The 26,542-nt window shown below is 51.3% G+C and overlaps 3 protein-coding genes and 1 long non-coding RNA gene across 10 annotated transcripts in view; 2 read left to right on the forward strand and 2 right to left on the reverse strand.

Annotated features, from left to right (window-relative positions):
• Window positions 1–13,154, forward strand: part of TP73 (tumor protein p73) — a 36,988-nt gene extending 23,834 nt beyond the window's left edge. For 4 of the 5 annotated variants that reach the window (XM_038166730.2, XM_027443371.3, XM_038166732.2 and 1 more), the window contains 10 exons: window positions 4,951–5,137; window positions 5,387–5,502; window positions 5,665–5,774; window positions 5,929–6,071; window positions 6,813–6,901; window positions 7,182–7,306; window positions 7,517–7,671; window positions 7,863–7,995; window positions 8,968–9,061; window positions 10,972–13,154. In XM_038166730.2, coding sequence (XP_038022658.1) covers window positions 4,951–5,137; window positions 5,387–5,502; window positions 5,665–5,774; window positions 5,929–6,071; window positions 6,813–6,901; window positions 7,182–7,306; window positions 7,517–7,671; window positions 7,863–7,995; window positions 8,968–9,061; window positions 10,972–11,292 — 1,473 coding nt within the window. In that variant the 3' untranslated portion in view covers window positions 11,293–13,154. The remainder of the gene's footprint in view (window positions 1–4,950; window positions 5,138–5,386; window positions 5,503–5,664; window positions 5,775–5,928; window positions 6,072–6,812; window positions 6,902–7,181; window positions 7,307–7,516; window positions 7,672–7,862; window positions 7,996–8,967; window positions 9,062–10,971) is intronic. The other variant, XM_038166733.2, reaches the window with a different exon arrangement.
• On the reverse strand, window positions 675–4,415 carry LOC106014367 (uncharacterized). The gene is made up of 2 exons (XR_001185624.5): window positions 3,168–4,415; window positions 675–2,260 (listed from the first exon to the last, which is right to left on the reverse strand). It is a non-coding gene; the product is annotated as an uncharacterized lncRNA (long non-coding RNA).
• A 475-nt stretch (window positions 13,155–13,629) lies between the features above and the next one.
• Window positions 13,630–22,565, reverse strand: LOC113839735 (myo-inositol 2-dehydrogenase). Its single transcript, XM_038166734.2, has 9 exons — window positions 22,305–22,565; window positions 21,394–21,867; window positions 20,735–20,805; window positions 19,868–19,976; window positions 17,852–17,982; window positions 17,463–17,570; window positions 16,426–16,544; window positions 15,725–15,881; window positions 13,630–15,074 (listed from the first exon to the last, which is right to left on the reverse strand). Exons 1-9 carry the CDS (start codon window positions 22,544–22,546, stop codon window positions 14,926–14,928), a joined length of 1,560 nt encoding a protein of 519 aa, XP_038022662.2. The 5' UTR covers window positions 22,547–22,565; the 3' UTR covers window positions 13,630–14,925.
• CCDC27 (coiled-coil domain containing 27) lies at window positions 22,536–26,481 on the forward strand. Of its 3 annotated transcripts, none has more exons than XM_027443389.3 (9): window positions 22,536–22,788; window positions 22,869–23,005; window positions 23,135–23,293; window positions 23,598–23,880; window positions 24,409–24,539; window positions 24,677–24,754; window positions 25,141–25,353; window positions 26,001–26,105; window positions 26,223–26,481. In XM_027443389.3, the coding sequence occupies exons 1-9, from the start codon at window positions 22,545–22,547 to the stop codon at window positions 26,358–26,360; spliced, it is 1,488 nt and encodes a 495-aa protein (XP_027299190.3). In that variant the 5' UTR covers window positions 22,536–22,544; the 3' UTR covers window positions 26,361–26,481. The 3 variants fall into 3 exon arrangements, with proteins under 3 accessions (XP_027299190.3, XP_027299191.3, XP_027299192.3); XM_027443390.3 differs by having other exon boundaries at window positions 26,226–26,481; XM_027443391.3 differs by having other exon boundaries at window positions 23,141–23,293.
• The last annotated feature ends 61 nt before the right edge of the window (window positions 26,482–26,542 follow it).

The following is a 26,542-nucleotide window of genomic DNA, read 5'->3' on the forward strand; positions in this document are numbered from 1 at the left end:
TTGGATGCAGCAGCAATGACACTGAGATAACTGCTGGAAGGGATACGCTGGGAGGAACCGAGGGGTCTCCACAGGGGCCGATTACACCATGGAGCTTCATCACTCCGGCGTGTTTGTGCCCGTTGTGTTCAGCGTGGATACAGCAGGGTCTCAGTCTCACCCAAGTAGCCGTGTTTCAAACGCAAAGGTGAAACAAGTCCCATCCAGGGACCCTTTGGGATAGCAAGTCCCTTGAAAAACAGAGGCTCATGCTGATAAATGGCTAGCATTTAATGATTGTGCTTTTCCATTTATTCTTACTGCTCTGGACTTTCACTACAAGACTTTACAGTGGCAGGGAAGGAGCAGCTAAAGGTGCCATTGTATTTTCGCTGCAGCAAACCAGGGTATGATGACATTAAGAGCCCCGTGACTGTAGGGAGAAAAGGGGCACGTACGTTCTGCAGGTTTATGGAAGCGTAGGGCAGGCTGCTCCTGTTTGCACCGTGCTGTCAGCCACAAGCCACACCAAAGTGAACCTGTTGTGCTCCGCAGATGTACGGTAACAGGCAGCCCGACATGCAGAGATGGCACAAGAGCTGGAAGAACAAAACCGATGGTCCAACGCACAGACCGGGATCGGGAGGCACAGGAAGGAGGCGCCCAAAGGCAGAACAGACTCAAACTTGTGTAGGTGTGGAAGAACTCAAAGGGCTGACACCTTTCAGCCTTGCTGCAGCAGTGCTGGTGGTGCTGGGGACTGCACCCGGGTGTCCCAGGGAGCTGCTCCCGGCCGAGGCTCCGACACCGCTGTGCAGACACAGCCCCGGCTGCGCTCGCTTCCCACATACCAGGGACAGCTCCTCTGGCCGGGGGCCAAGGAGTTTCCGCAGCACGCTCCCCCGCCAGCGCACGAACCTCTGCTCCTGGGGGTGCAGCCCGGCCTGGGACAGCGACGGGAGCTTTTTACGCATGGATGAGAGCAGAAGTCGCGGCTGCTGCCAGCTTGCAAAGCCGTGCACAAACAGGCAGGACATGAGTGAGCAGCCAGAGGCTTGCCCTTAGCCCAGGTGGCAGAGAAGTGGCCGTGGCAAAAAGAAGACTGAAGCATCGAGGTGACAGCACCAGTCCATGCGATAAGTGCTGGTATTTCGGTCTCCCAGGTTCTGCATTTCGCTTTGCAGCTGCCCTGTTTTGTGCTTGAGGAAGGCTCAGCACCTCTCTGTGCTCTCTGCAAGCCAGGTGCATGCACTTCAGCTGCAGTTCATAAAGCACCAGCAACTCAAAGCCATTGCATAGCACCAACCTGCACATAAATCACCTGTGCTGCATTATTGGTGATAGATCAGCAACTACAGATTACCAGAGAGGAGCAGAGGCACCTGTTTGCCTCTCTGCTGGGTGCCTGAACAGGACATGCATTTTGCTGTCCCTTAGAGAGAGCACACATCGCTCTTCTTGGCTGAAAATACAGCTGGGGATGGAAAATAAGGCTGGAAGCATACTCTGGGGATGTGGAGTCTCTGGGTTGTAAACACATAGTGAAATGAGGTGCTTGTTCCCGTGGTGGCCATGCACAAGCTGGGGCTGCAGGATGGGGAGCGCTTTGCTCCAGCAGCCGCAGGGCGTGCAGGGGGCCCACGTGCTGCCGTGCTCAGCCCGCGCGGTGGGCACAGGCTCATGGGACGCAGCCCTGATCCTTCTTGCCCAGAGTTATCGGCATGGAGTTCCTTAAAAGAAGGGTTTGTTATTGTTGAAGGATCTTTGAAGGCAATCCTGGAGCTGTTAAGACACGATAAGGTTATCAGCGGAGGCATGCCTGTGTTGAGCGGCAGCCTTTCTCCCTGCGGGGCAATCGCTGTGCTATTTAACAGAGATTTATCCATGTCATAACATGGTATAATGAGAGAATTTGTTACCAAAGAGCTTGCCATAATGCACCTCTGCTCCTCCAGAGCAGTTTTATTTCCCAGGCATGTTGAGGGCTGCCCGGGAATGTCTACATGAAAGGATCCTTTGACAGGAGTTGTCAGTATTTTAACACCTGGCAAGGAAGAGCCCCCTCCAAATAACCCTTGTTTTGCCATGTTGTCTCCTCAAAATGGGAGTGCTGAATCCTGAGTGCACCCCTGAGAGCAGGTTACGTGGGCTCAAGCTTCTCTTCCATGCAGAGATGGGATCCGTGGTGCTGCAGGGGGGCTGAGTTCTGCATCTTGGCACAGTCCCTGGTGGTGCACAGGGAGCTGATCTGACCCCGGAGTCACTGTGTAGTCAGAGTTAGCTGGAATCCAAGGAAAATGTAGGGATTTTGGTGAAAGGCAGTGTTACTGAGCATCAGCCTGCTGGCAAGGCTGTATGCTCCAGATACTCCAGGTTAATTCTTGCTGCCAGGCTCAGCTTTGTCACATCTCCACGTCACTGACAGCCTCCAGCAGGCACAGCATCCTCCAGCTCTGTCTCCTGTACCCTACAGCTTGCTGTGCTGGAGTTGTCGTCTTGCTGGAAACGTGCTGCACCCCTCCCAGGCTTCCCTTCTGCCAGAACAAGCCCCAAATACCCTCACATCCTACAGCAGCCCCATGTGCAAGCCTTGCTGCATCGCCCGATGCTCCTGCTTCAGGGCAGGTTTCCTGCCACAGGGAAAGCGCAGCAGCCATAGCGCTGCACCACGCTGGCAGCCGGAGCCTTGCTAGCCCTTGCACACCTGTATTTTGATGGCTCAGGACAAGCTTTAACATCCTCACAAATATTCTGCACGGTGGTATTTTCTTGGCACAGAGCGTGTGTTGTGGGGATGAGATAAAACCCTCTGAGCAGAGGCATGCCCTGCCGTGCAGGAACTAGCTGCGCTCCGTGCAGCAGGGGTGGGCTCTCGCACAGCAAACACATTCCTTGGGAGATGGAAAACAGCATGGCACTGGCAAGGCGGAAGGGAACCACATCTCCTCGCACGTGTGCCCCAGACACATTTACGGGAAGGCAAGGGATGAGCTGTGCACCCCCTGCCCCTGCTCCCCTGCCCAGCCTGCAGCTCCCTCCCACCCACCCCAGTGCACACTGCCACCACCACTCGACCCCATGGGGTCCCAAACTGCCCTGAGAAGTGTCCTGGGGCTGTGCACAGGGCAAGCACCAACAGACCCAAGAGCAAACCCATGTTCGGACCCATCTCTGTAGGCTGTCCCTACCTTTAAGGGCTCGGAGCCCCCCGTGCTCTCCGTCTTCCTCCAGCACTAGCAGAGATGCTTCCCCCGCTGCCCTGGGGAGGTTTGGGCTCACGATGCAGCATTCCCTTGCTTCTTCTTGTGCTCCATCCCCAGCTCTCACACATGTTGCTAACCCCCTTGGAATTAGGGTGCTGCCCCAGTGCCTTTTGTAGGCTCTGCCCTCACAACTCAGCGCACCTGAGCGGGGAGGGCAGGGGGCAGCAGGTAACCCCTTCCCATGCCAGCCATGCACCAGGGTGAGATGGGGATGCACCGTGTGGGGACAATCACTGCTCTTGTAAGAGGAGTTTGTCCCTTGCTGGTGATCAGACAACCCCTGTTGTGTCTGCACAGTGAGTGTTTTGGTGCTTACAGCCCATTTTTTATGAACACACCACTCCGGGGGTGAGCCCCAGCTGCTGCCCAGCATCCTCCCCTGCTGCCGGCCCTGGCCGAGCTGCTGCTACCACTGCAAGTGAAGAATTGAGTCATGGTCAGGAGAAACCCCGTTCAGCATTGCACTTGCTAGACATAATCAAACTCTGAGGTCTTGCATAATTAGCTGTAATTCTGTTATGCAATGGCAAGCATGGGCTCCTCAACAGGCTGGGAAACCCTCCCTAGAAGGCCCCGCGCTGCATCAAGCAGTTGGTTGTCTGTGCATTAAAGCTGTGTATTTCTAGGGAAAAAAAAAGTACTGAGCAAGAAGTTACTGCCGAGACAGCTTCCACACGAGGTCCTGTGGCCTCTCCCCGACATGCATGGGGGATGCACGACTGCAGGGCAGGGACCTGCTGCGCAGCGTCCCAGTAGCACGGGCAGCGCCGCCGCGGTTCCTCCCCCGGCACGCAGGGAATCTTCGCGCTGGCACAGCACCCCCGGAGTGGTTACGATACAATAGGCAGTAATTGGTTTTGTAACAAGCCATTATTTTAATTTTCTGGGCTGCTGCCACGTTGGCGGTTCACTCGGAGCACTCAGCAGGCAGATGGTGGCTGGATCCGAAGGGCTGCGGCTGGGCTGCCTGGGCGCGGGGCGAGGTGCTGCAGCTCTGCCCATGCTGGTGCCTAGCTGGATTTACACCCTGAGAGCTTTACCCCACGGAAGCAGTGCTTTAGGGCTAGAGGCAAACTGCCCAGTGCAGAGTTAATGCAGTTCCACTCACCAAAAAGGAGGGAGGACAGCCGTGCGCACTGCGGTTAGGAGCACAGCAGAGCTCACAGTGCCTCTGGCCTGCACATTTCATGGTTGAGCTGGTGGACGGGCATGATAACAGGGAAAGGAGTGCTGAGGGCAGCTCCTTCAGGGGCTCAGTGCATCCTGTGTGCCTGTTCGAAGCAGAGCTGGTCCATACAGAGGTTGTTGGAGAGGATGTGACCTGTGCTTGTGGTACTTGTGGCTGGGAACGCCTGCTGCGCTTCCCCCTCCTGCTGAAGATGTGACTGCTGGCAGCACCCCTCCTCCTGCCGAGAACACCCGGGGAGATTCCAGCTCCCTCACAGGCTGGGAATTCCCAGTCCTGTTCAGTGAGAAGCCAGCAGCTGAAGAATGAATGCAGGGTTTAGGCGGGGGGTGGCTGGGGCAGGCTCAGCTGCTGTGGGCAGGGCTGGCTGAGCTCGAGCCCTCGGGCAGGGACACGGGTCCCAAGCACCCAGCACCCCTCACATGAGGGGTCCAGCAGGGATCCCACTGTCCTTATTACACATTTGTATTCTCCCTTCCCTGCTCCCAAGCTCTGCAGACACATTTCTCTCTTCTTTTCCAGTACTCCCCCCTGCTGAAGAAACTCTACTGTCAGATCGCCAAGACATGCCCCATCCAGATCAAGGTGTCCACCCCGCCGCCCCCGGGCACCATCATCCGGGCCATGCCCGTCTACAAGAAGGCCGAGCACGTCACGGAGGTGGTGAAACGCTGCCCCAACCACGAGCTGGGCCGAGACTTCAACGACGGTGAGCGCTGGCATCGCCCCCGTGGGGAGCAGCCCCAGCCCTGGCGGGCAGGCCCCAAAACCGGGTGGCCACACGGCATCGCCAGGCCCCGGGACCTGGGTAACTGGGAGCTGGGTAACTGGGACCAGCACAAACCCCCCCAGTCCGGGCTTGTTCGCCGTGTTTCTGCACCAGGATGGGGGCCCCTAGGTCTGGGGGGGTTGCTGCAGCTCTCACACGGTTCCTCTGACTCCAGCACTTGCCTTGCAGGCCAGTCAGCCCCAGCCAGCCACCTCATCCGGGTGGAGGGCAACAACCTCTCCCAGTACGTGGACGACCCCGTGACGGGACGGCAGAGCGTGATGGTGCCCTACGAGCCCCCGCAGGTACCCCGCCGACCCCGGGGGTGGTGTCTGTGCCGGGGGCTGAACCCAAGTAGCACCCCAAGGGCTCCTCTGCTCGCCCTGCAAAGGCTCTGGGGGCACAGCCCTGCCCAGAGGGCTGCCCCCCGGCTCCCTGCTCAGTGTCCGCTCCCCTCTCCCGGGCAGGTGGGCACCGAGTTCACCACCATCCTGTACAACTTCATGTGCAACAGCAGCTGCGTGGGAGGAATGAACAGGAGACCCATCCTCATCATCATCACCCTGGAGATGAGAGAGTAAGTGGCTGTCCCTGCACTGTCCCTGCTGCCATGGGGGAGAGGCTGCTTTCTGCCAGCTAGGAAGAGGGCGGGTGGCAGGGAGGGACCCAGCACCATGCTGGTTTCTCCCCGTGCAGCTGAAGCCTTCCTCTTGGGTTCTCTCTCCTCCCAGTGGCCAGGTCCTAGGAAGGAGATCGTTTGAGGGACGGATCTGTGCCTGTCCGGGCAGGGACCGGAAAGCTGATGAAGATCATTACCGAGAGCAGCAAGCCCTGAACGAGAGCGCAGCTAAAAACGGCAACGCCAACAAACGCAGTGAGTCCCTTTTTCGGGACAGGGAGGGTGGCTCAGGGCTCTGCTCTTTCACAGTCCCAAGCTCCTAGATGCTTCTGAGAGCTGCAGATGCTTCTGCCTTAGAACCTTTACCGTTACAACCAAAATCACCATGCTCCAGAAGTTCTGGCCCAAAACTGCATTGGGGCATGCTGCTTTGATCCTTCTCAACTAAATTTCAAATCCCAGAAGTAGGACCTATTCCCTCTTCCCACCAGAGTGCAATGACATCAGTGCAGAGCTTTCCTGTCCAGATATATTTGTTCTTTGCTATTTGTTCTTTGCTATTATTATTTTAAAGGGACATCTTCAGTGAGAGAACACAGGTAAACAGCAAGCACCTTGCATGGCTTGAGCCTAAATGCTGCAGGGAACCAAGGTGTTTTCAGCTGTATTTGCTCTCCCAAGGACAGCCTACAAATGCCCAGGAGAATGGAAAGGAGGGAAAAGGGGAAATTTCATCAAAAACACACACAAAAATATCCTAAAGCCACAAGCCCCGAATGAGAGCACACATCTGGCATGTGTCAAGCTAATTCTCTCAGAAGTGGTTATTTCACTCTTCTCAGTGAAGGCTTGCAAGCACTGCAGGACATTGCTCTGCTCCTGCCCCACGGCTGCAGGCTGCACAACCCCACCGTGTGCCTGGAGGACAGAGCTGTTCCCCCAGCCAGACCTCACTTTCGTTTTCTACTAACATTTTTCCTCCTCTTTCCTTTCCAGCATTCAAACAGAGCCCCCAGGGGATCCCAGCACTGGGGACGGGCATTAAGAAACGGAGACACGGGGAGGAGGAGATGTATTACGTGCCTGTAAGTGTCGGGGAGCCGCAGTGGGGAGCAGCTGCCTCTGAGGGAAACCCCTTCGGGATGCAGCCTCAGGAAGGATGGGGCTGCAGGGCTGCCACGTGCCAGCACGGGGGGTTAAGCAGAGAGAGCTGGAGGACATAAACATCTGTAAATACCTGCGTGTGGGAGTCGTGGGCCCCAGAGTAGTCCCTGGTTGTGGCGACACTGTGCCTGCGTGGCTGGGTGGAAAAAGGGTCCACGAGGAAGGTGGCCAGGTGAGACCTGGGCTTGTTCCGTTCTCCAGGTGCGGGGCCGGGAGAACTTCGAGATCCTGATGAAGATAAAGGAGAGCCTGGAGCTGGTGGAGCTGGTCCCGCAGCAGCTGGTGGACTCCTACCGGCAGCAGCAGCAGCAGCTCTTGCAGAGGCAGTAAGTGCCAGCATGGCTCCGCAGTGGGCAGCACGGCGCAGGGAGGCTGTGGGGCTGCCCTGGCTCGGCCGTGAGGCTGGGGGAAGCCCTCGAGCAGCCCCCAAACCATCACAGAAAGCCTGGTCAGCCCACAGGGAGGTCTGGGGCGAGGCTGGCTGGCTTCTCGCCTCCCTGCTGAACGCTCACCCCTGCCTTCTTTTTCCTGAGCAGGAGCCAGCTGCAGACGCCTTCGTCCTACGGTCCTGTCCTCTCCCCTATGAACAAGGTCCATGGAGGAGGAATCAACAAGCTGCCCTCCGTCAACCAGCTGGTGGGGCAGCCCCCGCAGCACAGCTCCAGCTCAGCGCCCAGCCTGGGGCCCATGGGTAAGGTCCCCCCCGTGCCCCAAGCTGCAGGGCCGGCAGCTGAAAGGCGCGATGGAGAGACGGCGCTCCCCGCTCGTGGAGGCCCTGCCTGCCCAGCAGGCAGCAGGCTCCTCGAGGAGGACAGGGTTGTTCTAAGTGCGTGCGTTACGTCTAATTGATCTGTCTGTTGCGTTGACATGGCTGCTGCCTAGGACCCGGAATGCTAAACAGCCACCCCATGCAACCCAACGGAGAAATGAACGGGGGTCACTCGTCCCAGTCCATGGTTTCGGGATCACACTGCACCCCTCCTCCACCCTACAACCCCGATCCCAGCCTCGTCAGGTAGGAGAGGCATCTGATGCCCGTTCTGTGTTGTCCTCTGATGTTTCTTGCTGTTGTCCCTTACTCTAACCTTCGGATCTGTCTAGCAACTGGTCAACTGGCCACTGGTTCCAACTGAGAAATCACTGCTCATGAAATCATTAGTCCATTCTTCTCATCTCAGAAATCAAAGCCCAGCTACCTACTAGTTAGAAACACCTCTTGCCCTCGTAGACCTCTGGTAATCCATCCTTGGTCAATTAAAAATCAAGTCCACCTGAACAAGAATCTTTTCCCGCACGTCAGACTGCCACGTAGCTTTGTGAGCTTCCCCTTCCTTCTCAGTGACATCTGGAACTCAGTCCACATGGTTTATTTCCATGAGGAATACGCTAATGGGTCTGCAGTCACTTTGTAATGTTCATCTTTAAAAAGGACATAGATGTTTCACCAGACATCCTACCAGGGTTGGGGAGCCTGTACAGCCAGTCCCCAGTTGCACAGCCGCAGCCCAGCGCTATGTGCATAGCCCCCCTGCACCAGGCATGCCCCCCTCTCCCTCCTCAACTAGCTCAAGCTCCCTCCAGTTATTCAGTGTAGGTTATTCAGCTGAAGCCTCTGAAGATGAGGAGAGGGAAAAAGAAAAAGAGAGTAATATTTAGAACGAACATAGTCCCATTCTTCATTTTGACATTAATGGAAATTTAGGTCATGCTTTAGACTGCAACAGCCAGAGAAAAAAAAAAAAAAAAGTCAGGCCAAGCATTCAGAGCATCCCCAAGCAAGTTCCCTCCTACGCTCATTTGCCCACATCCCATCTGTACTGCAGGGGTTTGGAAGTGTTGCCAGGGCTGGAGGCAGCAGCAGCTCGCTGCAGTCTCCTCCTGCCTTTTCAATGAGCTGAACACGGTTTGCCACTACAGTGACGGTTGAGAGCACAGCTTATATTCGTGAGAAGTTAATGCCACTTTATTTTCCAAATTTTTTCTGCAGTTTTTTAACAGGATTGGGGTGTCCAAACTGCATCGACTATTTCACCTCACAAGGGTTACAGAATATTTACCATCTGCAGAACCTATCCATAGAGGTAAATGCTTTGGGAAGATCTGTTCTTACCACTTGTTTCTATCAGCTGTTGATCTTAAAAGCAAGGACAAAACGGTTTTAAAGGAAAGGAAAAACTGTGCACCAACCTGTTACGGAATTATGCTCCCCATGATTTATGTTTTTCATTTATTCATCCCTTCTAGTCCTTCAGCTTTAGCAGTAGTTCAGCTGTTGGTAGCAACCACAATTGTCTGTCCATTGTTGTTTATTTTTTTTTTCCAGACTGTCAGAAACCAGGTCTGACAAGCTCACAGGCTAATGGGGAGAAACAAATCAGTAACTCAGTGCACTTGTTCTTTCTGGGACATCTGAAAAGAGCTAAATAATCCTGAAACCAGACCTCAAGTAGGTTTTGAAAGGAAAGCTGAGGTATTCAGCAAAATAACCCAAAGCCCACTGAATCAGCAGAAACACTTCCATTGGATTTTAACGTGTTTTAAATCAGACCCTAAGATCTGATCTGAAGTCTTCCCCTGTTAACACGTAAGACAAAGAAGGTGAAGAAGGGAGTCAGATGCAGGGTAGCTGTGTTGTGGGAACAATTGTTTTAGCCTTGGAATGAAATAGCACAGGTCAGGCAAGAGCTGGAATGAAAAGAGGGATACCGGTGTTAGCTGCACCTGCTCTGTGTGTCAGCCCTCCACTGCTGGGAGGAGAGGAGCTGGCTCCTGCAGTTCTTGGTTACAGCAGTCTCTGGGTGACGATACTGAGGCTGCTGAGCCTAGGACAGTGTCTAGGCAGGGACTTCCCCATCCATCAGGGTAATGAGAAGAAAATACTTAAACCCGTGGAGCCATAGCGAGCCCTGTAAATCCTTTTCAGTATTTTGGCCAAGGCAAAGCTTCTGCCCTGATACCGTTTTGCCCCCAAGTGGTTTGTTTGTAGTAGTAATCTTCCACCCAGCAGCTACGGTGCAGTAAGAGACCACATTTTGGTGATGCAGCTGCTGAAGACACAATGATTTTTCATTGGTAGCTGGGGCCAGTTGCATAATCCTAGCCTGGTTTTGGACCATTCTCTGAACTAACGCTGTTATTACCTGTGAGCTGTCAAAAGAAACGTTTGGTATGGCCAAAACTTGGTATCAGGTTGCTGAGCTGTCTGTCCAAGTTGCCTTGTGTAATTACTAATTGCATACTCGCTGTCCTCTCCAGTTAACATTCACACGGGTCTCTGTTTGGCATTAACACGGCGCTCTGGCTGCTCTCCACTACTGGGGGATTTGTGGTGGTGCAGCCCCCGTTGCTATAAGATCGAACTCTCAGCATTACGCCCACAGCCTGTAACGCCTGTTAAAGCCCCCTACTGCCTGCACCAGAGGCAGATATGACACAGGAGGGGCCCAGCCCAGCCCCCAGCCCCCAGCAGGGGTTTTCAGGGAATGCACCAAATCCCACAGAGCCACCAAAGCCCACATGCGGTGGCTACCTGATGCCACCCTGGCCTCCTGGTCCGGGACCCGAGGAGAAGTGGGGATGGGCAGGCAGGCTACTGGGTCCTTGCCCTGCAAGCAGACAACGTGCTGCTCCACGTGCTGCTCTGCCATCTGCATCCAGGGGGATTCCTCCCATTTTCACTGTAACTTGATGTGAAACAGTGAATTTACAGCACCACCCCCTTGTCCCCAGATACAAAGACAGTCAGAACTGAAAGTTAGCAAAAAAATGTGAGTGGTCAGCTGGCAGTCGGTTACAAGCGAGAAGATGCCCCTGGTAGAAGCACCCCTGGGCTCAGTGCCGTGGTATGGGGAGGGCCAGGACCAGGACCTCGTGCTCGGTCCTGGTGGCCACGTCCCCTGTGAGCCACGAGCTGTGGTCCCGGGGCTCCTTCCCGGCAGTGCTCGCACCTCTGCCTCCCGCGGGACGCGCTTCAGAATCCTTGTTCTTCCAGGATCTCGGAGCACTGAAGATACCGGAGCAGTACAGGATGATCATCTGGAGAGGTCTTCAGGAACTCAAGCAGAGCCACGACTACGGGGCCCAGCAGCTCATCCGCTCCAGCAGCAACGCCTCCACCATCTCCATCGGCAGCTCCGGCGAGCTGCAGCGGCAGCGCGTGATGGAGGCCGTGCACTTCCGCGTGCGCCACACCATCACCATCCCCAACCGCGGCGGTGCCGACGAGTGGGCGGACTTTGGCTTTGACCTCCCAGACTGCAAGTCCCGCAAACAGTCCATAAAAGAGGAATTCACGGAGGGAGAGATCAACTGAGGGTCTCCGGGGGGCGGCAGTAGGAGACCGGACACAGAGTTAAAGGAACAGGTTGGGGGGGAACCAAACCCCATATGAAAAATGGGAGAACACTTTCGGCCGTGAGCGTCTGTGTAATTTTGCTGGACAGATGGGAACTCTAAGCCGTGTGAGAAGGCACGGCCCTGATCCGTTCTCTAGGGACCTTTCCCAGAGAGGAAATCCCAGCGGGTTTGTCAGAGGACCGAGGGAGAAGAGGGTGGCTGAGACAACTGATGAAATGGAGGACAGACTGACTGCACGTGGCAGAGGAGTCACCTGCTGGCTCACGACACTGTTTTGTATTTTACTGGAAGATCCTTGCATCAAACAGATGCAGCCTAGAGATAGCACATTTTCTGTTAGTGAGACTGGCCTTGCCTTCTGACTTATCCCTCTTCTGTGTTCTCAGTGGCGTCAAAAACCAACGGGTTCTTTATCATGGTAAGAATTGATTTAGCCCTTACCTGCTCCATTTTCTGTAAAAGTATCTGCCATTGACTGATGATACAAAGCATCAAAATCTGCTTTCCTGATGGACTGCCAAAAAGCATCTGTTTCATTCAGCTCCTTGTAGAGCAGGAACCAACCCGTTTGTCAGTTCCAGATGTGTTCATGTACTTAAATATTTGTGTATATAAACAGAACAAAGTGTACATACAGTATACTCATTGTGCCGCAAGGATAAGAAAAGATTTATTTTCATGTAAGCTATAAAAATTGATACTTACTCCTGAAACAATACGGTGTCAAGTAAATTAATTTCATGTTCTAGCATGTAAACATGCAGAAAATCATGTCTCAAGCCTTATCTATTCAGAATTCAGATGTGTGTTTTCCCTCCTCTGAATATCTATCACACAATTGCAGAGGGGGCAGGCCTGTGAATTCCCCTCAGAAGGCAGAGCTCTGCACAATTACCCTGCACCGTAGGGGGAGTTTGGAGGCAGATTAATGAGGTAGGTGTAAATTTGATCCTACCTTGGAGCGAGGAGACGGACTAAAGCAACCACGTGAGGTCTTTCCTGTTCTCTTTGCTGTTTCTGGTCATTTCTTTCCAGGCATACGTAATTTGTCTGTTGATTCAGGCTGAAAAAAGCTCTGCAGAAAGCAATGACAGGAGCGAATGCGCTCCCTTCCCTCCCTCCTCTTACTAGCAAGCTGGTGCTGGATGTTTCGAGAGGTGAGATCTCCCAACAGGTCCCCACGAGGCACAGCACCAAGGCTGAGGTTCAGGATGCACAGAGGGAGGGAAGACAACGAGCTCGGGCAGCGCTGGGGAGCCCAGGTGGGAACGCTGCTGCCCGGCACCTTCCCGCTGCTGTGTCTCATCCCCTGTCCTGTTCCTGGGCCAGAGACCACTGAGGGCAGACCCACAGCTATGCCCCAGAGCTGGCACCAGTCGGTGCAGCAGCAGCATCCCTGTCATCCCTCTGCCACCTTCCTCTGGGTGCCCAGGGCAGGGGGCTGCCACCTCTCCCCCATCCCACCCGGCCCCATGCTGCTGCCCCAGGAGCGGCAGGGATGCGTGCACCTCTTCTGAGCCCTGCACCCCCATACACTACACCCAGGGGGATCCCGACCCCACTTTGGTCTCACTGAAATGTGAACATGTCCTGAAGCAACAGCTGATTAAAGCACTTTAATGCTTTAAAGGTTTGGAAACAATCAGTCATGTCTTCAAAGTTAACTAAGGCTTCTTCAGCAGTATTAACTGATACACTCCGAACATGTTACAAGTGGTAATTTTTGTAATGTTATCTTTGGAAAACGTGTTATTTTTATAGCTGTGGTTCCTTTTTTTTTTTTTTGTAACACAATAAAAACATGTCTGAATTACAACACCTGGTAACCAAAGTCTTGCTTGTATTGTATCGAAAATGTTCTCATAATACTGCTAAATCATGAACCATGACGTTTAAGGACCTGCATTTTTTCTTGCTTCATCAAACAACCATAAAGCTACAAAGACACGAGAACAAGAACAAAGAACAAGAACACCTGGCAAGGCAAGAGTGCCATGGAAAGGCCATTTGCTCCCCCAGGCAGCAGGACAGCAGCTTGCTCTGTGGATGGCCGCAGCCTTACCCTGCTTTGCAGAGTTCTCTCAGCCATGCTGCTTTCCACTCCTAACGCTCCCCAAAAGGAAGCAAATGTCTCAGAATGATCACATCTGCACAGGGCCTGCCTTAAAACACCACCAAAATGAGAATACCACCCTTGCTGTTAATAAGTTGCGATTGAAAGAGGTAAATGTCTGCTTCGTTGTGGGTGTAGGTCGTTCCCCCCTCCCAGTAAATGACTAGAAAAGAGAGCACGAAATTAGTAACAATCTTTATCATTAAGACATCGCTTTTCCAAGTTTGAAAAATTACACCATTAAAAACAATTTCCACAAGAGAGTTGTCTTTAGTTGTAACTGTCATCGCTCTAGTTTTAGTAATATATACTGCATATATTGGAATTGGAAATCAATTAACTAAAGAATCTTCCAAGGAGGGATGTCTATAAACACTCAAGGCAAAACTGTTATTTTAATACAATAAAAAAACTTTCAAAAGGTTTTGAAAACCGACATGTGAGAAATAAACAGCAGCCAAATCTATACACCAGCAACAAGCTCAACAGTAAAACAGAGTAAAAAGGTAGAAATAACCTGGTTTAAAAGCAGACTTGCCTCTTGTTGAAGGCACTATCCTTTTCTGTGCTGTATACTCCCAGTCTTCTAGACTGTAAAAAAATATCTTTAAGATATGCAGAGTGCCCTTCACGCACTCAAAGAAAGTGATTATTAGTTCATTTTTGCTACTAAAATATTAATGTATGTGCTTGCACTTAGGCACAGAAAACAAAAGCCTCCAGCCAGCTCCCCTGCCTTGCAGCAGGCGCTGAGGAACCCATGCAATGGACACATCTCAGTCACAGCTGTTGTACAGGGCCCCTGCACAATTCACAAATTGCATTCTGATTTTTTTTTCTTTAAATAACACAGTGCTTATTATCAAAATGCCCAGTGTGTTGCTTCTCTACGAAATAGTCTTAGTTTACAACCTTACTACGAAGTTTCTCACCTCTCCTAAATCAGCACTGTTGGAGGTTTCCCTCCCCATTTTTTTCACTTCTCTCCACTATCTCCCAAGAAAGTTAGACCCTAACTTCTCAGCTAGGCATTTGCAATCTATAGCATAGATTTAGAACACCCGGTAAAAGCAACAAACAAAACAATAAATACGAGGCCCGGGGCTGAGCTCAGCACAGCAGTCACACTCCAGCACACACCGATAGGAAGCGCACGGCCCAGCCGGGTGCTCTCCCTCCCTCCCTTGTGAGCACGGCATCACCTGCACAAAAAGCTGCCACAAAGCTGCCAGAGCTCGGTGCCCACTGTGGCAGGGGGCAGTTTATGGCCCCTCACCATGTCCTGAGGAGCACTGGATGTGCTACAAGGCATCTGCAGCAGCGCTAAGCACTTCTAGTTTGAATATGCTTCTGTGCTCTGGGCATTTCCAGTGGAAACGCAAGTCTAAGGTGACAGTGGAGACATCACCAGGTGAAAAGACTTCACCATAGCGCAGCTTAAAGGTTATCCTTCACCTCAGAAATCAGCAGCGTGAGTCACATTATCTCAGTCTTGACCACAGCCGAATCCATTGCTTCATTGCGCAGGTCAACAGCGGATCCATTTCTCCAGGACTGCTCGGCTGCTGCAGCCACCTGGACGGCCCAGAGGAACTGCTCTTTGGTTATCGCGGGAGGCTCTTTGCCTGCAGGGACAGAACGGAAAAATTCATCCCCCTCTTTCCTGTTCCTGAGACTCAAATCCTGTATTTTTGTCGCTGAGGTCAACAGAACGGAACTGTTTCATTCCATAAGGACAAGCAGGATTTTGGATGAGGCTCTCCCACGCTATTGCAAACGGCTGCTTCCCTCGTAAAAGACATTAAGGTCCAACACAGCATTTCCTCCCCACTTTCATTTATTCTTGGAACACAAGTTTTCAGATCAACACTCCTTCCCTCGCCCATCTCACTGACTCAGAAGTGAGAAAAGCCCCTGTACTGCAGCAGCACACCCCTATAATGCAGCCGACCCGTTCAGTTTCAGTCCCTGAAACAAGAATTGCTGTTCGCTCATCCATCGAGCTGCCACCTCCTCCTGCGGCCGTCAGGACAGCAGGCCTGCATGCAAAAGCCTGGGTTTGCTTACAGGGAGCTCTCTGACCACTGCACAATGCTGGATTAAACCTAACCATGATGAATCTCACTCCTGATTTTCACATCTACGCATATTTTTTTCTGGGGATTTCAGACACAAACACCAAATCGCAGTTGCTACTGGAACAACGTCCCAGTGAAGTTTTCACTCAAAGTGAATCCAAAGCAATATTAGCCAATAATGCAAGCTTTCGTCTTACCTTTCAGGGTTCTCAGAAAGTGTCGGAAGAGCCCCCGGTGTGCCTCCCTGTAACGATCAGCTTGGGTCTGTGTACATATGGACACAGAAGTTCCGTGCTCTGTAATCCCCAGGGGATTCTGGTTATCTACCCGTAACGTTCCTCGAGAACCGTGAACCTGCAGGGAAAGCAAAAAGTTAGAAGAACGAGGTTTTCAACTCACTGTCCGTTTGATCTTAAACCTGGCTAGTGTAAAAAAGTGCAGGTTTGTATGACCAAGTAAAAAGCAGCTGCTGATTTTTGGAGTTGACAGGTGATAATGCCTCTGATCTAACACTTCTCTTCCCCTTTAATGTCTTTTATACTTGCAAGGCTTTAGCCCTTGCTGCAGTCCTAGACACACCCTGGGAAGACAACGACAAGATACAGAACAACACTGCAGCCTCGAGAGCTGACATCAATTCCTGCTCTAGCATGACCGCGTGCAGCTAATAACCCCAGCAGAATAATGTACAGGAGGCAGAATCTGGGTACCAAAAGAGAAAGCAGACTGTGAGTTAACCAAACACAAGCAGCTGCTGAGGTACAGAGGTGTTCTGTGACACGGGTCTGCGGGTGTATGCACGGGGCACGGCACATGCTGCTCCAGGCAAACATACACAGGGAAAACTTGTTCTAGCCTGTGGCGTCACGACAGACGTATCTTAAAAGCAAGAACGCACCTCTAGTCTCTGATCACAGCTTTTAGTGCAGTGCTGACTGATGTCCAAAGTAACAATTGCTCCGCTAGGAAATTTCATGCTGACTGCTACAGTGTCTGCGTCCTTCAAGCAGGCCATATCTGAGTGACAAAAAAGGCACTCGCTCACACCAGAACAGCAAACACTACTACGACACAGCGATTTTCTTCCTTTAAGAGATGTTCAGAATACTTTCAAACAGGAAGCGAAGAGACAGCAAAGTGCTTTTGGGAGCATACGCCAGCTGGTTTACCTTCACCGTCACTTCTGGAGGAAAACTGCCAGGACTCCACTATCCAAGCCCACGGCTTTCCCTGCAGCTGACTTCACTTCTTCCTCCAAATGCATTTGCTTTTGCAACTTATCAGTACCAAGAATAAGCAACTTTCAGCACTTTGCTAGAAAGAGGCAGATTGTATAAATTCCTCTCCGGGGCATTTTGCTTGCTGCACTTTACAGATGACAGCATTGCGTACCTTACCTCCTGACAGCAGCAAGCCAATGTTGGCAGCGGCTGACATTAATTAAAGCTTTAAATTTCCATTTAAAAACTGGAAGTTAATTTAAATTTGTCTGGTAACCCAGGGAGTGTTGGTCAATCCAGCATAAATTGACATTTTTAACTGTGTTGAGCTCAGCAGGAAAGCACTGGAGAAAAATTCAAGCAGAGAACTGAGAATACTGCGATAACGTTTGTGTAACCGTATGGCTTTGCTGATTATTTTCTGTATTCTGGTTTTCAAGTGGCAAACCATCAAAGTTCAGCAACAGTTCTACGGCAACTATTTCACATCAGTGGGGAAGAGACAATTCTGAAACATTTGGTAAATATTCTGTCTAAAATGATTTTTTTTTTAGGAACTTGCTTCCTACTTCACTGACTATTTTTGTGGCAGTTCTATCATGGAACAATCACAGCATGGCTACCTTGCTCTTGTAACAGTTCTTCCTAATTTTAGTACTGAAGTAACTGAGAAGCCCAGAGGTACACAGTAAACTATCAAAATATTTGGTCTTACCTGTGCAGAACGCATGCCCCAGTGAAAATATCGTGTCTGGTGCACTCTCCCCCAACAACAAACTGACAATATCTATATCGTGCACAGCAGCATTATAAAAAATTCCACCTGGAAGAAGCAGAACTGGGCATTAAGGCCTTCACACCGAAAACCCATGGCTAATGTACGTTTCTGAACTGCACTGGGATTGATATTAAAGCCACCTACATCCCAGAAGCCAATACTAAGGGCAAATAGCAGTATGCAGCTGAAATCAATTCTAGTAAAGAAAATACTCTTCCAGAGAAAGAGACACGCACCTTACAGCCACACAGACCTAAGGAACCTTCCAGCAGCACACAGGACAAGACCCGTTTCCAGCCCTGTCAGATGAACGAGCCGCGCAGTACCTGACGTTTTGAGGAAGCCCAGGGAAGCCGCCGGGTACACGCTGCTGGTCGTCGCTATCCGGTGGATCCTCCCCAGGGCCTGGCAGCCACGCACCTTCTTGCAGAGGAACTGCAGCGCGGGGTCGAAACGCCTGCAGAGGGGAACAAGCAACGTGGAACACTGCTGGGGCACAGCAAAGTCGCTGGGCCCCTCTGCCAGCGCGGCGCAAGAGGCCAACTTGAACACAGACAGCGGCAAGCGTGCGATGCCTGAACCTCACCAGACTGGCAGGGTGACACCCCGCTTTCTAATCTCAGCCCCTCAGTATGTATTAATTCTGCTTCTGGCAAACGAGCCTCATTTCTGTACTTTGGGAGACTTAGGCTAACAATTTTATGGAAGAAATTAAACTCTGGGGACTGAAAGCCCCCGGCAAGTCCAGCAAGTTACCTACAGTTCTTCTCAGAGCCCTACTTACAGGTTTAAATTCAGTTGAGTGTTGACCAAAACCTCAGTTCAGATTCAACCTTATGGCTGGGGAACAGACCTGCACATGTAGCACTCAAATGGAAAAGGCAAATGTTAGGGCAAGCATTTTGTGTAATTACACATTAGTATATATAATATACTAATATATATTTGTTAGCATATATATACATAATATGTGTCTCTCTCCAAGTAAGTTTTGTTTGCAATGAGATTAACTGCTCTCTAGAGAGAAGCACCAGGCAATCATAGTTGTTTACTAACAACCCACATCCACACTCACCAGAGGGTGTTAAATCCTGAGCATAAGTTTAAAGCAGCATTCCTGCCTAGTAGCAGAGCTCCCTGAATCCCCATAAGTTTAACAGTGCAGAAATTAATTGAAATTAATCTACTTTCCTTCTCTTTCAATTACTTAATCTTAAGGGTCCAGATGTAAAGTCACAAGTGGAAATATCACTTTATTAAGATTAATAGGTCTATTTCCACCAGATAGGCCAATAATTCTAACACCAACCAGAGGCTTCACAGCCTTGGAGTTTGCTGCGAGTGGCAAGTTGAAGTAATGGATGAGCTCAATGTCTCCCTGAAGATGGTGCTCTAAAAGGAACTGAAAAGGTTGCTGAAAGGTTCTTCTCTTAAGAGTTACTCTAAACTTCCATTGTTATTTGCTAGCACAGGTACTTCAGTTTCACGGGATCAACGTTCTTCAAGTCGGTACAGTTAGAGATCTAATTAACAAATCAGTGAAAACTGGAAAAAGTTACAAAAAGAGATCAGTTTTCGGTATTACAAAGGCACATTCAAACTTTGTAAGAGTCTTTTTCTGCGCTATTGTGAAGATCACAGCTAATGCCTTCTTCCCATGTTATTTCTAGTGTAGTGCAGCAGAGCTGTCAAACAGGAAGAAAGGACACTCTCAGAAGTTTCATGAAGAAGTCTACTTCATGAGCAATGTTTAATGCCACAGCGTTCCTACGTTGAACAGGGTTGTAAACCAAATGCTTTCCAACAGAGCAATAACAAACAGATCTCAGTAGCTGTATGCTTAATAAAACCACAGAGCTGCCTGACCTGGTGGGTGTATGTGCATAAAAAACTACAAAAGAAGATCCTCTTTTCCCTAAAACCACGGAGCAAGGAGTTGTCTCAGAGAATGGCACAGCGTCACCAGAATGTTTCCTCCTCTGAAGCTCAAACACGAGCTGTAGCATTTCCAAAACCTTGAAGGGACTGATGAAATCTGGACCCACAATTACCATCGTCTATTCTAAAAACTAAAATCGAGCTTTCATGACTTGAAAGCTTTGCTGTTTGACTATCATTCCACTAGCTTTTATTTTAATCTCATGACAGCTAAGATTTTATCTCCATTAAGCATGAAGAATTAATCCAAGCCAATTAACTCTCAGATAATAAGCAATGCTCAATAGGCAGCAGCAAAACTAAATGTATCTGAGGACGAATAAAGGACAGCTTGAGAAATCAATGCTACTTTCAGACATGAGCTTCTTAATGAGTACAAATCCTAAAGAAAAATCAGGTCTTACTTGTAGAATCCACAAACCAATGGTCTTCCACATCTGTTGGCTTCATCGAAGCACGTCTCTGCTGTCTGCCTGTCAAAACTGGGAAGCCTCTCACAAAATACACCTTTTCCTGTGCAAAAGGTCACAGAACACAGAATTAAAGGCAGAACAGTCTGCACTACACATTTTCATCTTGAAATATTGTACATGTTGTTATATTCTAGAAAATCCGTTTCATGAATCCAGTGCTTCCTATCTGTTGATGCCAATAATTTCCTTTTTGCTGCCAGCTGCGATCACTTTATTAGCTAGTTACAAGCCACAAGAAGCACGGCTGTTAAGCAGCTTTCTTTTGATTCCCAGCTGTATTTCTAGGACTGGGCTTTCTGGGTGAGAAAGGTGTAGTACAGACCCCACTGGTGTTCAAGCCATCAATGTGAGTGGAGGAGGTAGCAGTTAGTAGGCTGACTTCTCTTCAACTGCAAAATTAGTTTGCACAACTCAAGGGACACTGCTGAAATGAGAAAGCAGTAATTTTTACTATTTTTTTTTAAATTTTAATTAAGGAGCTGCTGCAGTTGCTATGAAATTAGGAGTGGAGGAGACAGACAAGTAAGGCAAATGTAAAGATCCTCCCAGTTTTGCTGAGCTTTGCAGCAACGGTATGGAGTCTGCAGCTGAGAATGGAAACAGGAGCTCTACAGCCCTGATCCAGACACTGAGCTCTCTTATACAGCCATCACAAGCAGAAAGTTTGGCTGATTTCCTTTAAATCTGACATCAAAAGATAAACTTTTTATTCTGCAAGCATTTAGCAAGCACACAAGGCCTCCTTCAGTGTGCGTTACCACTACAGATAAAAGCTGAGTTCGCAGCAGCTCCTCTTACCAGCTCGCAGAGCATCTATCACAACCTCAGAAGCTTCTTCAGGCGGTGAACAAACGATGACTCCAGAAACTCTGCAAAAGTCAGAAGAAAGTTCTTCAGTGAAGACAACATTTAGAGGATCAGTCAGTGCCTCCTTCCAACAACAGCTGTTTTTATGCTAGTTTTAACTTCTGAGGATGAATTTTTAACAGGCATAAAACCACATCACTCTGGAAGAGCATATTATGTTACAGAAGGAACTCAGTACCCACTAGCAGGGATGCAGACTGTAGGGCACTGATGCTCAGAAGTGACAGCAGTACAGTAATGAGAGTTTTAACCTGATCTCTTAATTCAAGATCAGTAACCGCATTAGGTTTTCTCTAAAAACCTGTTGTTAAAGTACACAATCCCTTAGCTAAAATGAAAACCTGTACAATGAACGTGCACCTTAAAGGGGAAAGCTTTTCAAGTGTCTCCACGACTACTTGCATTCTGCTGGTTAAAACATGCAGTGAAACCTAAAACCATTTACGAGGCAGAGCTGTTGAAGTGACGGGTACATCTTAGCTTATTTTCATTTTTTAAATTTCTAATATCAAGCCCATCTTTTTTAAAAAAAGTCTGCCTTCCAGTTTTGCAATGACATTTAAAACACTCATTTGAGAAGCGGCTGGTACCGCTGGTCGTTGAGCACGATGTCGGCGTCCTGCTGCCGCAGCACCCGCGTGCCGGCCAGGAACTCGGCGCTGAAGGCACGTTCCACCTCGTGCAGCCGGTCCTCCACGACGTACAGCAAGCAGCAGCCGTTTTCTTCCACTAAGCTTTGGAACAAGGCGTTATCGCCGAGCTCTGTGCCAAAGAGGGCGAGGCCGAGGCCACCAGCACCGCAGCGTCCCAGCACCGCGCCGTCACGGGCCTGGGGCACGGCCGGGCTCCGGCTGCTTCTCTCAGCGGGCGCGGGTGCGATCCTCACGCGTAAGGCGGTGAAGGCTGAGGTGGATGGGGCTTGGTCTGGGGCCGTGGTGGATCCGATGGCACCGGGCAGCAGCGAGGGGCCCCCGGCGGTGGTGGCGGCGAGGACGAGGGGTGGCTGGGCGAGCAGGGATGGGGCGTCGAGCTGCAGCGGCAGGCTGAGGTCAGGGCCTGCGGAGCTGGAGGGAGGAAAGAGGGAAGGTGAGGGGAGAGGGGAGAGGGCAGGGAAAGGGGAAGGTGAGGGGAGAGGTAAAGGGGAGGGTAAATGGGCAGGTGAGGGGAGAGGTGAGGGGAGAAAGGGACAGGTAAAGGGGAGAAGTAAGGGAGTAGGTGAGGGGACAGGTGAGGGGAGAGGTAAGGGGACAAGTGGAGGAGCAGGTGAGGGGACAGGTAGAGGGGAACGTGAGGGGAGAAGAGGGCATGTTAGGAGCCAGGTAAAGGGGTGAGAGGTGAAGTAACGGGGCAGGTGAGGGGACTCGCCCTGCGCCCTCCCTCGCCCCCCTCTGACTCGGATCATGAAGGGACCCGTCCCCAGGGCAGCTCGGAGCGGAGCCCCATGCCCCCTCCATGTCCCCCCCATGCCTCCCTCATGTCCCCCCATATCCCCCCCTCTCACAGCAGCAGCGGGGCGCGCTGCCGGGCCAGGCGGCGGTTGCGGTAGTGGCGGCCGGAGGCGAGGTGCTCGAGGATGCGGTCGCGGCGCACCCGCAGCGGGAGCTGGCAGGACGAGCACCACAGCGACTCGGCCGCCTCCCCCCCGCCGCCGCCGCCGCCGCCTCTCTCCGGCCGTTGCCGCTTGACGGCCAGCTCCGAGAACTCGGCGGCGTAGTCGTGCAGCGTCTTCTTCCTCCGCCCCATGGCGGCGGCTCCGGCCGCGGAAGCGGAAGGCGGTGCCGGGCACGGCGGGGAGGGGGCGGCCGAAGCCGGGCCCGGCTCCCCGATGGGTTCCCCGATGGGTTCCCCGAGGGGCTCCCCACAGCGCCGGGACGCGGCCGCGGAGCCCCCCTGGCCGTGGGGAGAGGAGTGGACCCCCTCCACCCGGCTGCCCCTCGCCCGCTGTCCCGGCACCAGCCACAGGGCGACGTCGCCGACCCCGCCCGGTAGGGGCGGCCCGAATCCCCCCCCCCCGGGCCGTTGGGAGCCCCCCGGGGCCGCCGCCTGAGCCCCGCTGTCCCCGCAGGTGGCTGCCGCGACGCCCCGGGCTCCCCTGGTGCCCCCACGATGGAGCGGGACAGGAGGGCGACGAGCGTAGGGGTAGGGCCCGGCCCCGACCCCCGCGGGGGCGACCTGTGGTGTGTGAGCACCGTCGGTGAAAAGGTGAGGGGGAGCCCGGCCGCTGCCCCTTCCTTCCATCCCCGTCCATCCCCATTTATCCCCTTCCATCTCCTTCTACCCCCGTCCGTCCCCTCGGACGGCCTGGCTGTGTTATGGCGCCGTGTTCCCTAGGAACAGAGCCTGGCAGCGCTGAGGGAGGAGGTCGAGCAGCTCTCCAAGTACAAGGCGGAGTGCGCGCAGAAGGACGAGGTGATCTCCGGTCTGCTGAAGGAAACAGAAAGCCTGAAGAAGGAGCTGGAGCTGCTCAAGGGCAGCGGAGACGTGGAGCTGGTAACTGTCGGGGTGCTGAGGCTGCTCCCTGCCAAGCTGTCCTCCACTGTGGGTGGCAGGGAGGCAGGCTGCTCTTCAAGCTCAAATGTCCTGCAGGCAGGAGTGGTAGACAGGCAGGGATGTTTGGAAAAGCCACTGTGCCAGCGAGACCCCCAGGACGTGGGGATGCGATCTGTACTTCCCCCGTCGGGGCTCATCATCCCAACAGGGCGGGGAGCACAGGGCTTCAGCCCCAGTTCTGAAACTCCCTCTCTCCACACAAGGCTTTAGCACAGCTTCTTAAGTCCTTATTTCTTCTTTACAGTATGCAGAAATGGAACAAGACAGCTCAAATGAAGAAGCCACCGAAGAAGCTGCTGAAGAAGCTGCTGAAGAAGCCGCCGAAGAACCCCCCGAAGAAGCCGCTGAAGAAGCCGTCGAAGAGGCCGCTGAAGAAGCACTCAGTGACACCAGCGCTCCAGGGCTCTTTCTGGAGCAGGCAGAAGGAGAGGAGACACTGATTGCCCAGCTCATTGCGTCCCAGGATGCCAACGAAGAACTCTGTGCAGAACTGAAAAATGCACGCGATGACTACGACCTAGCCACAGGTACCATGGGAGAAGGCATCCCCAGAACAGACTACTAGAGACCAAGGTTATCTTCTTGCAGTTCTGTTTCTCTTACCTAGAAAACAAATCTAGGTTAGTTTCTCATGAGGGTGAAACCACCTGCTTTCAACTGTTGCTTACAAAGTGAGTCAGAAATGCCATGTATTTTGAAACCACTTTCGCTCTCCCCTTAGAAGTACAAGAAAATTGTGCAGAAAGGCCTGACTGGTATTCTGGGGTGCTTGCTAGTGTTTCAGCCATCTGGCAAGCCCCTGTGCTTGTGTTACTGGCTCTGTTAGTCCTCAGAATTGCTTCTCCCTCACAGTGAATTGACATAAGTTTACTATATATCACAGCAAAGTACTATGAAATGCATTACAAACCAGTGTCATCATGGCTGTACATTAACTTCACCCACAGTCTGTTTGTGGATGGCAACAACAGCTCTGCTTCTGCTTACCTTAAAAAGACTCCATGAGGTCTCTGGCAGGAATTCTGTTTGCTTACAATAGTACTCCAACGTTACAGGTGTCATGTGTTCCTTGCAACGACAACTGGAGATCCAAGAATCCCAGCTTCGGAAAACTGAATCTGAAAATGAAAGGCTTGAAAAGGAGCTCAGAGAGCGAGAAAGTCAGCTACAGGCCATGTCTGCCAAGGTACTACAGAGCCAAGTGGCCACAATCAGGAGAGCTGGCAGCAGGGAATTCAGTTTTTATGAAACATTTCCCTTCCTAATGAGACAGGAGTTGATTGGTGAACTACAAAACTAAAGTGTAAAATATTTTCCCTTAAGTTTTGCAGTCTGAGAGAAGAATGGAAACATGAAGAAATGATAGTGACAACAGAGAAGGAGAACTGCAGTCTTCGACAGGTGAATCTGGTGCAAGCCCAACATGCATTTAGGGAAAAATCCAGTGACATCTGCTTCACTGTGCTTGCTTTAGGCTTGGAAGAGTGAATTTGCCCCATGAAAAAAACCCACGCAGTGAAGTTATTTTGAAAATCTGACTTCTTGAGTTTGTTTTACCACTCAATTTTTTCCTAATAGCAAACTTGCCCCTTTTAGCTATTCAAGTACTCAATACTGTGGTTTTGGAGAAAACCCCAAGTAGTAATAGTTAGCTGTACTGACAAGATTGTGAGTCTGTAGACTGTCCAGGAAATACAAGAAGCATTTGACCCAGATACTGGGGAGATGTGGCCAAGTCTGCTCACTTTCTTCCTCACTGTAATGGCTTGATTTATGTATCTCCTCAGGTTGTCACAGAACAAGAATCCAAACTGGCTGAGCAGAACAAGCTGATCAGTGATCTGCAGGGTGCAGTCAGCCAGCTAGAGGCAGAGGCTCTGACCAGTCGATACCAGATCCACAAACAGCAGCGTGCCCAGGAAGAGATGCAGAGCCAAGCTGAAACACTGCAGCACACAGAGCTGCAAACTAGAGTGGCACTCGAGTGCCTCACCAGCAGGGTAAATACAGCCTCTTTCACTTCAGATTCCTACCTCCCTGGTAAGAGATGCTTCAACCATTTCAAGCAGAGTCTGAAAGCTTAGAAACATTCTCAGGCAGAAGCACAGCAGGAGGCTCACTGGGGCACTGAAATCCTTTGCTCCCAGGGCTGATTCTCCTTTGCAGCTACAGGGCTGAAGGAGAAAGAAAATCAGCCCATTTGCTTGCCTGCTTTCTAGCATGCAGCCCATATTTTAATGACAAAGCACACTAGCCTCAAATACTGGAAGCCCTCAAGAAACAGTTTTGAATTCACAGCAGTTCTGTCACCAGATTTCTAGTATCTTCCTGACACGAAGTAATAGATACCACCTTAAAGCCATTTCCTGCAGGCATGCTCACTCTGGGCCTCACTCAAGGTTGCCACAATGAGCACAGTAGCCCAAAAAGGGTCTGGGTCCATCCAGAAACACATCATTAGCACAGTATGTGCAGTGAAGCCCAGTAAACCCACCCAGTTTCACACTCACAGACTTCCCATTTCATCATCAACTTGTACTTTTTCTAAGCCTGACAATGTGGTCTCTGTCCTAGTCAACTCCATGCAAGTGCCAAAGAATCATATAAAGGCTTAACGCACCTCTTTTCTTTCCTCTTTTATCAAAAGTTTGAAAGATTTCGAAGCAAAATAATTCAGGCTACGTTCGGTACAGCAGGCAACAAGCCTCCCCAGGCAGAACTCACTGATGAGGAGGTGCTGGAGGCAATGCAGGTACGTAGCTCGCTGGAATTCTGCTCTCAGGAGCCCACGGGGAACTGGTAAGAGAGCACTGCAGCACTGCTGTACACCCCGTGCTTTTCTACCCCTTTACATGTCTTTGATTTTCAGAAGATAATTAATGAGCGGATAGAGTTTCATCAGATGCTGAAACAAAAAGGTGTCAGGCTCCCATCTCTCTACAACATCGACACGGTTACTTCATCACCTACCAATTCTAAGGGTAGGAGGAAGAGTCCTGCAAGGTAGCTTCTCTTAATGCCTGCGAAATAGCCCTAGTGGTTAAGTCTCAACATGTCGCCAACATCAGGCTTCTGTTCATTTGTTTTCTGGTGACGATTTGATAGCAAATTAAACTTATTTTACTTGATTCAAGTTCTGTGGAATTCAGTTGTTTTCTAATTGCTGAAACCGATTAAACAGCATTTGTA

The sequence above is a fragment of the Anas platyrhynchos genome, chromosome 22 (genome assembly GCF_047663525.1).
Source record: "Anas platyrhynchos isolate ZD024472 breed Pekin duck chromosome 22, IASCAAS_PekinDuck_T2T, whole genome shotgun sequence".
NCBI classification, from domain to species: Eukaryota; Metazoa; Chordata; class Aves; order Anseriformes; family Anatidae; genus Anas; species Anas platyrhynchos.

Bases quoted from the DNA above. Each gene is read 5' to 3' on its own strand.
- LOC113839735 (XM_038166734.2), bottom strand. From the start codon at position 22,546: ATGGGGCGGAGGAAGAAGACGCTGCACGACTACGCCGCCGAGTTCTCG. The intron at 19,977-20,734 runs GTAAGAGGAGCT...CCTTTTGCACAG, and splicing joins GATAGATGCTCTGCGAGCTG to GAAAAGGTGTATTTTGTGAG. The intron at 15,882-16,425 runs GTGCGTTCTTGC...CTTTCCCTGCAG, and splicing joins GCTGTGATCAGAGACTAGAG to GTTCACGGTTCTCGAGGAAC.
- CCDC27 (XM_027443389.3), top strand. From the start codon at position 22,545: ATGGCGGCGGCTCCGGCCGCGGAAGCGGAAGGCGGTGCCGGGCACGGC. The intron at 24,540-24,676 runs GTACTACAGAGC...TTTTCCCTTAAG, and splicing joins TACAGGCCATGTCTGCCAAG to TTTTGCAGTCTGAGAGAAGA. The intron at 24,755-25,140 runs GTGAATCTGGTG...GTATCTCCTCAG, and splicing joins AGAACTGCAGTCTTCGACAG to GTTGTCACAGAACAAGAATC.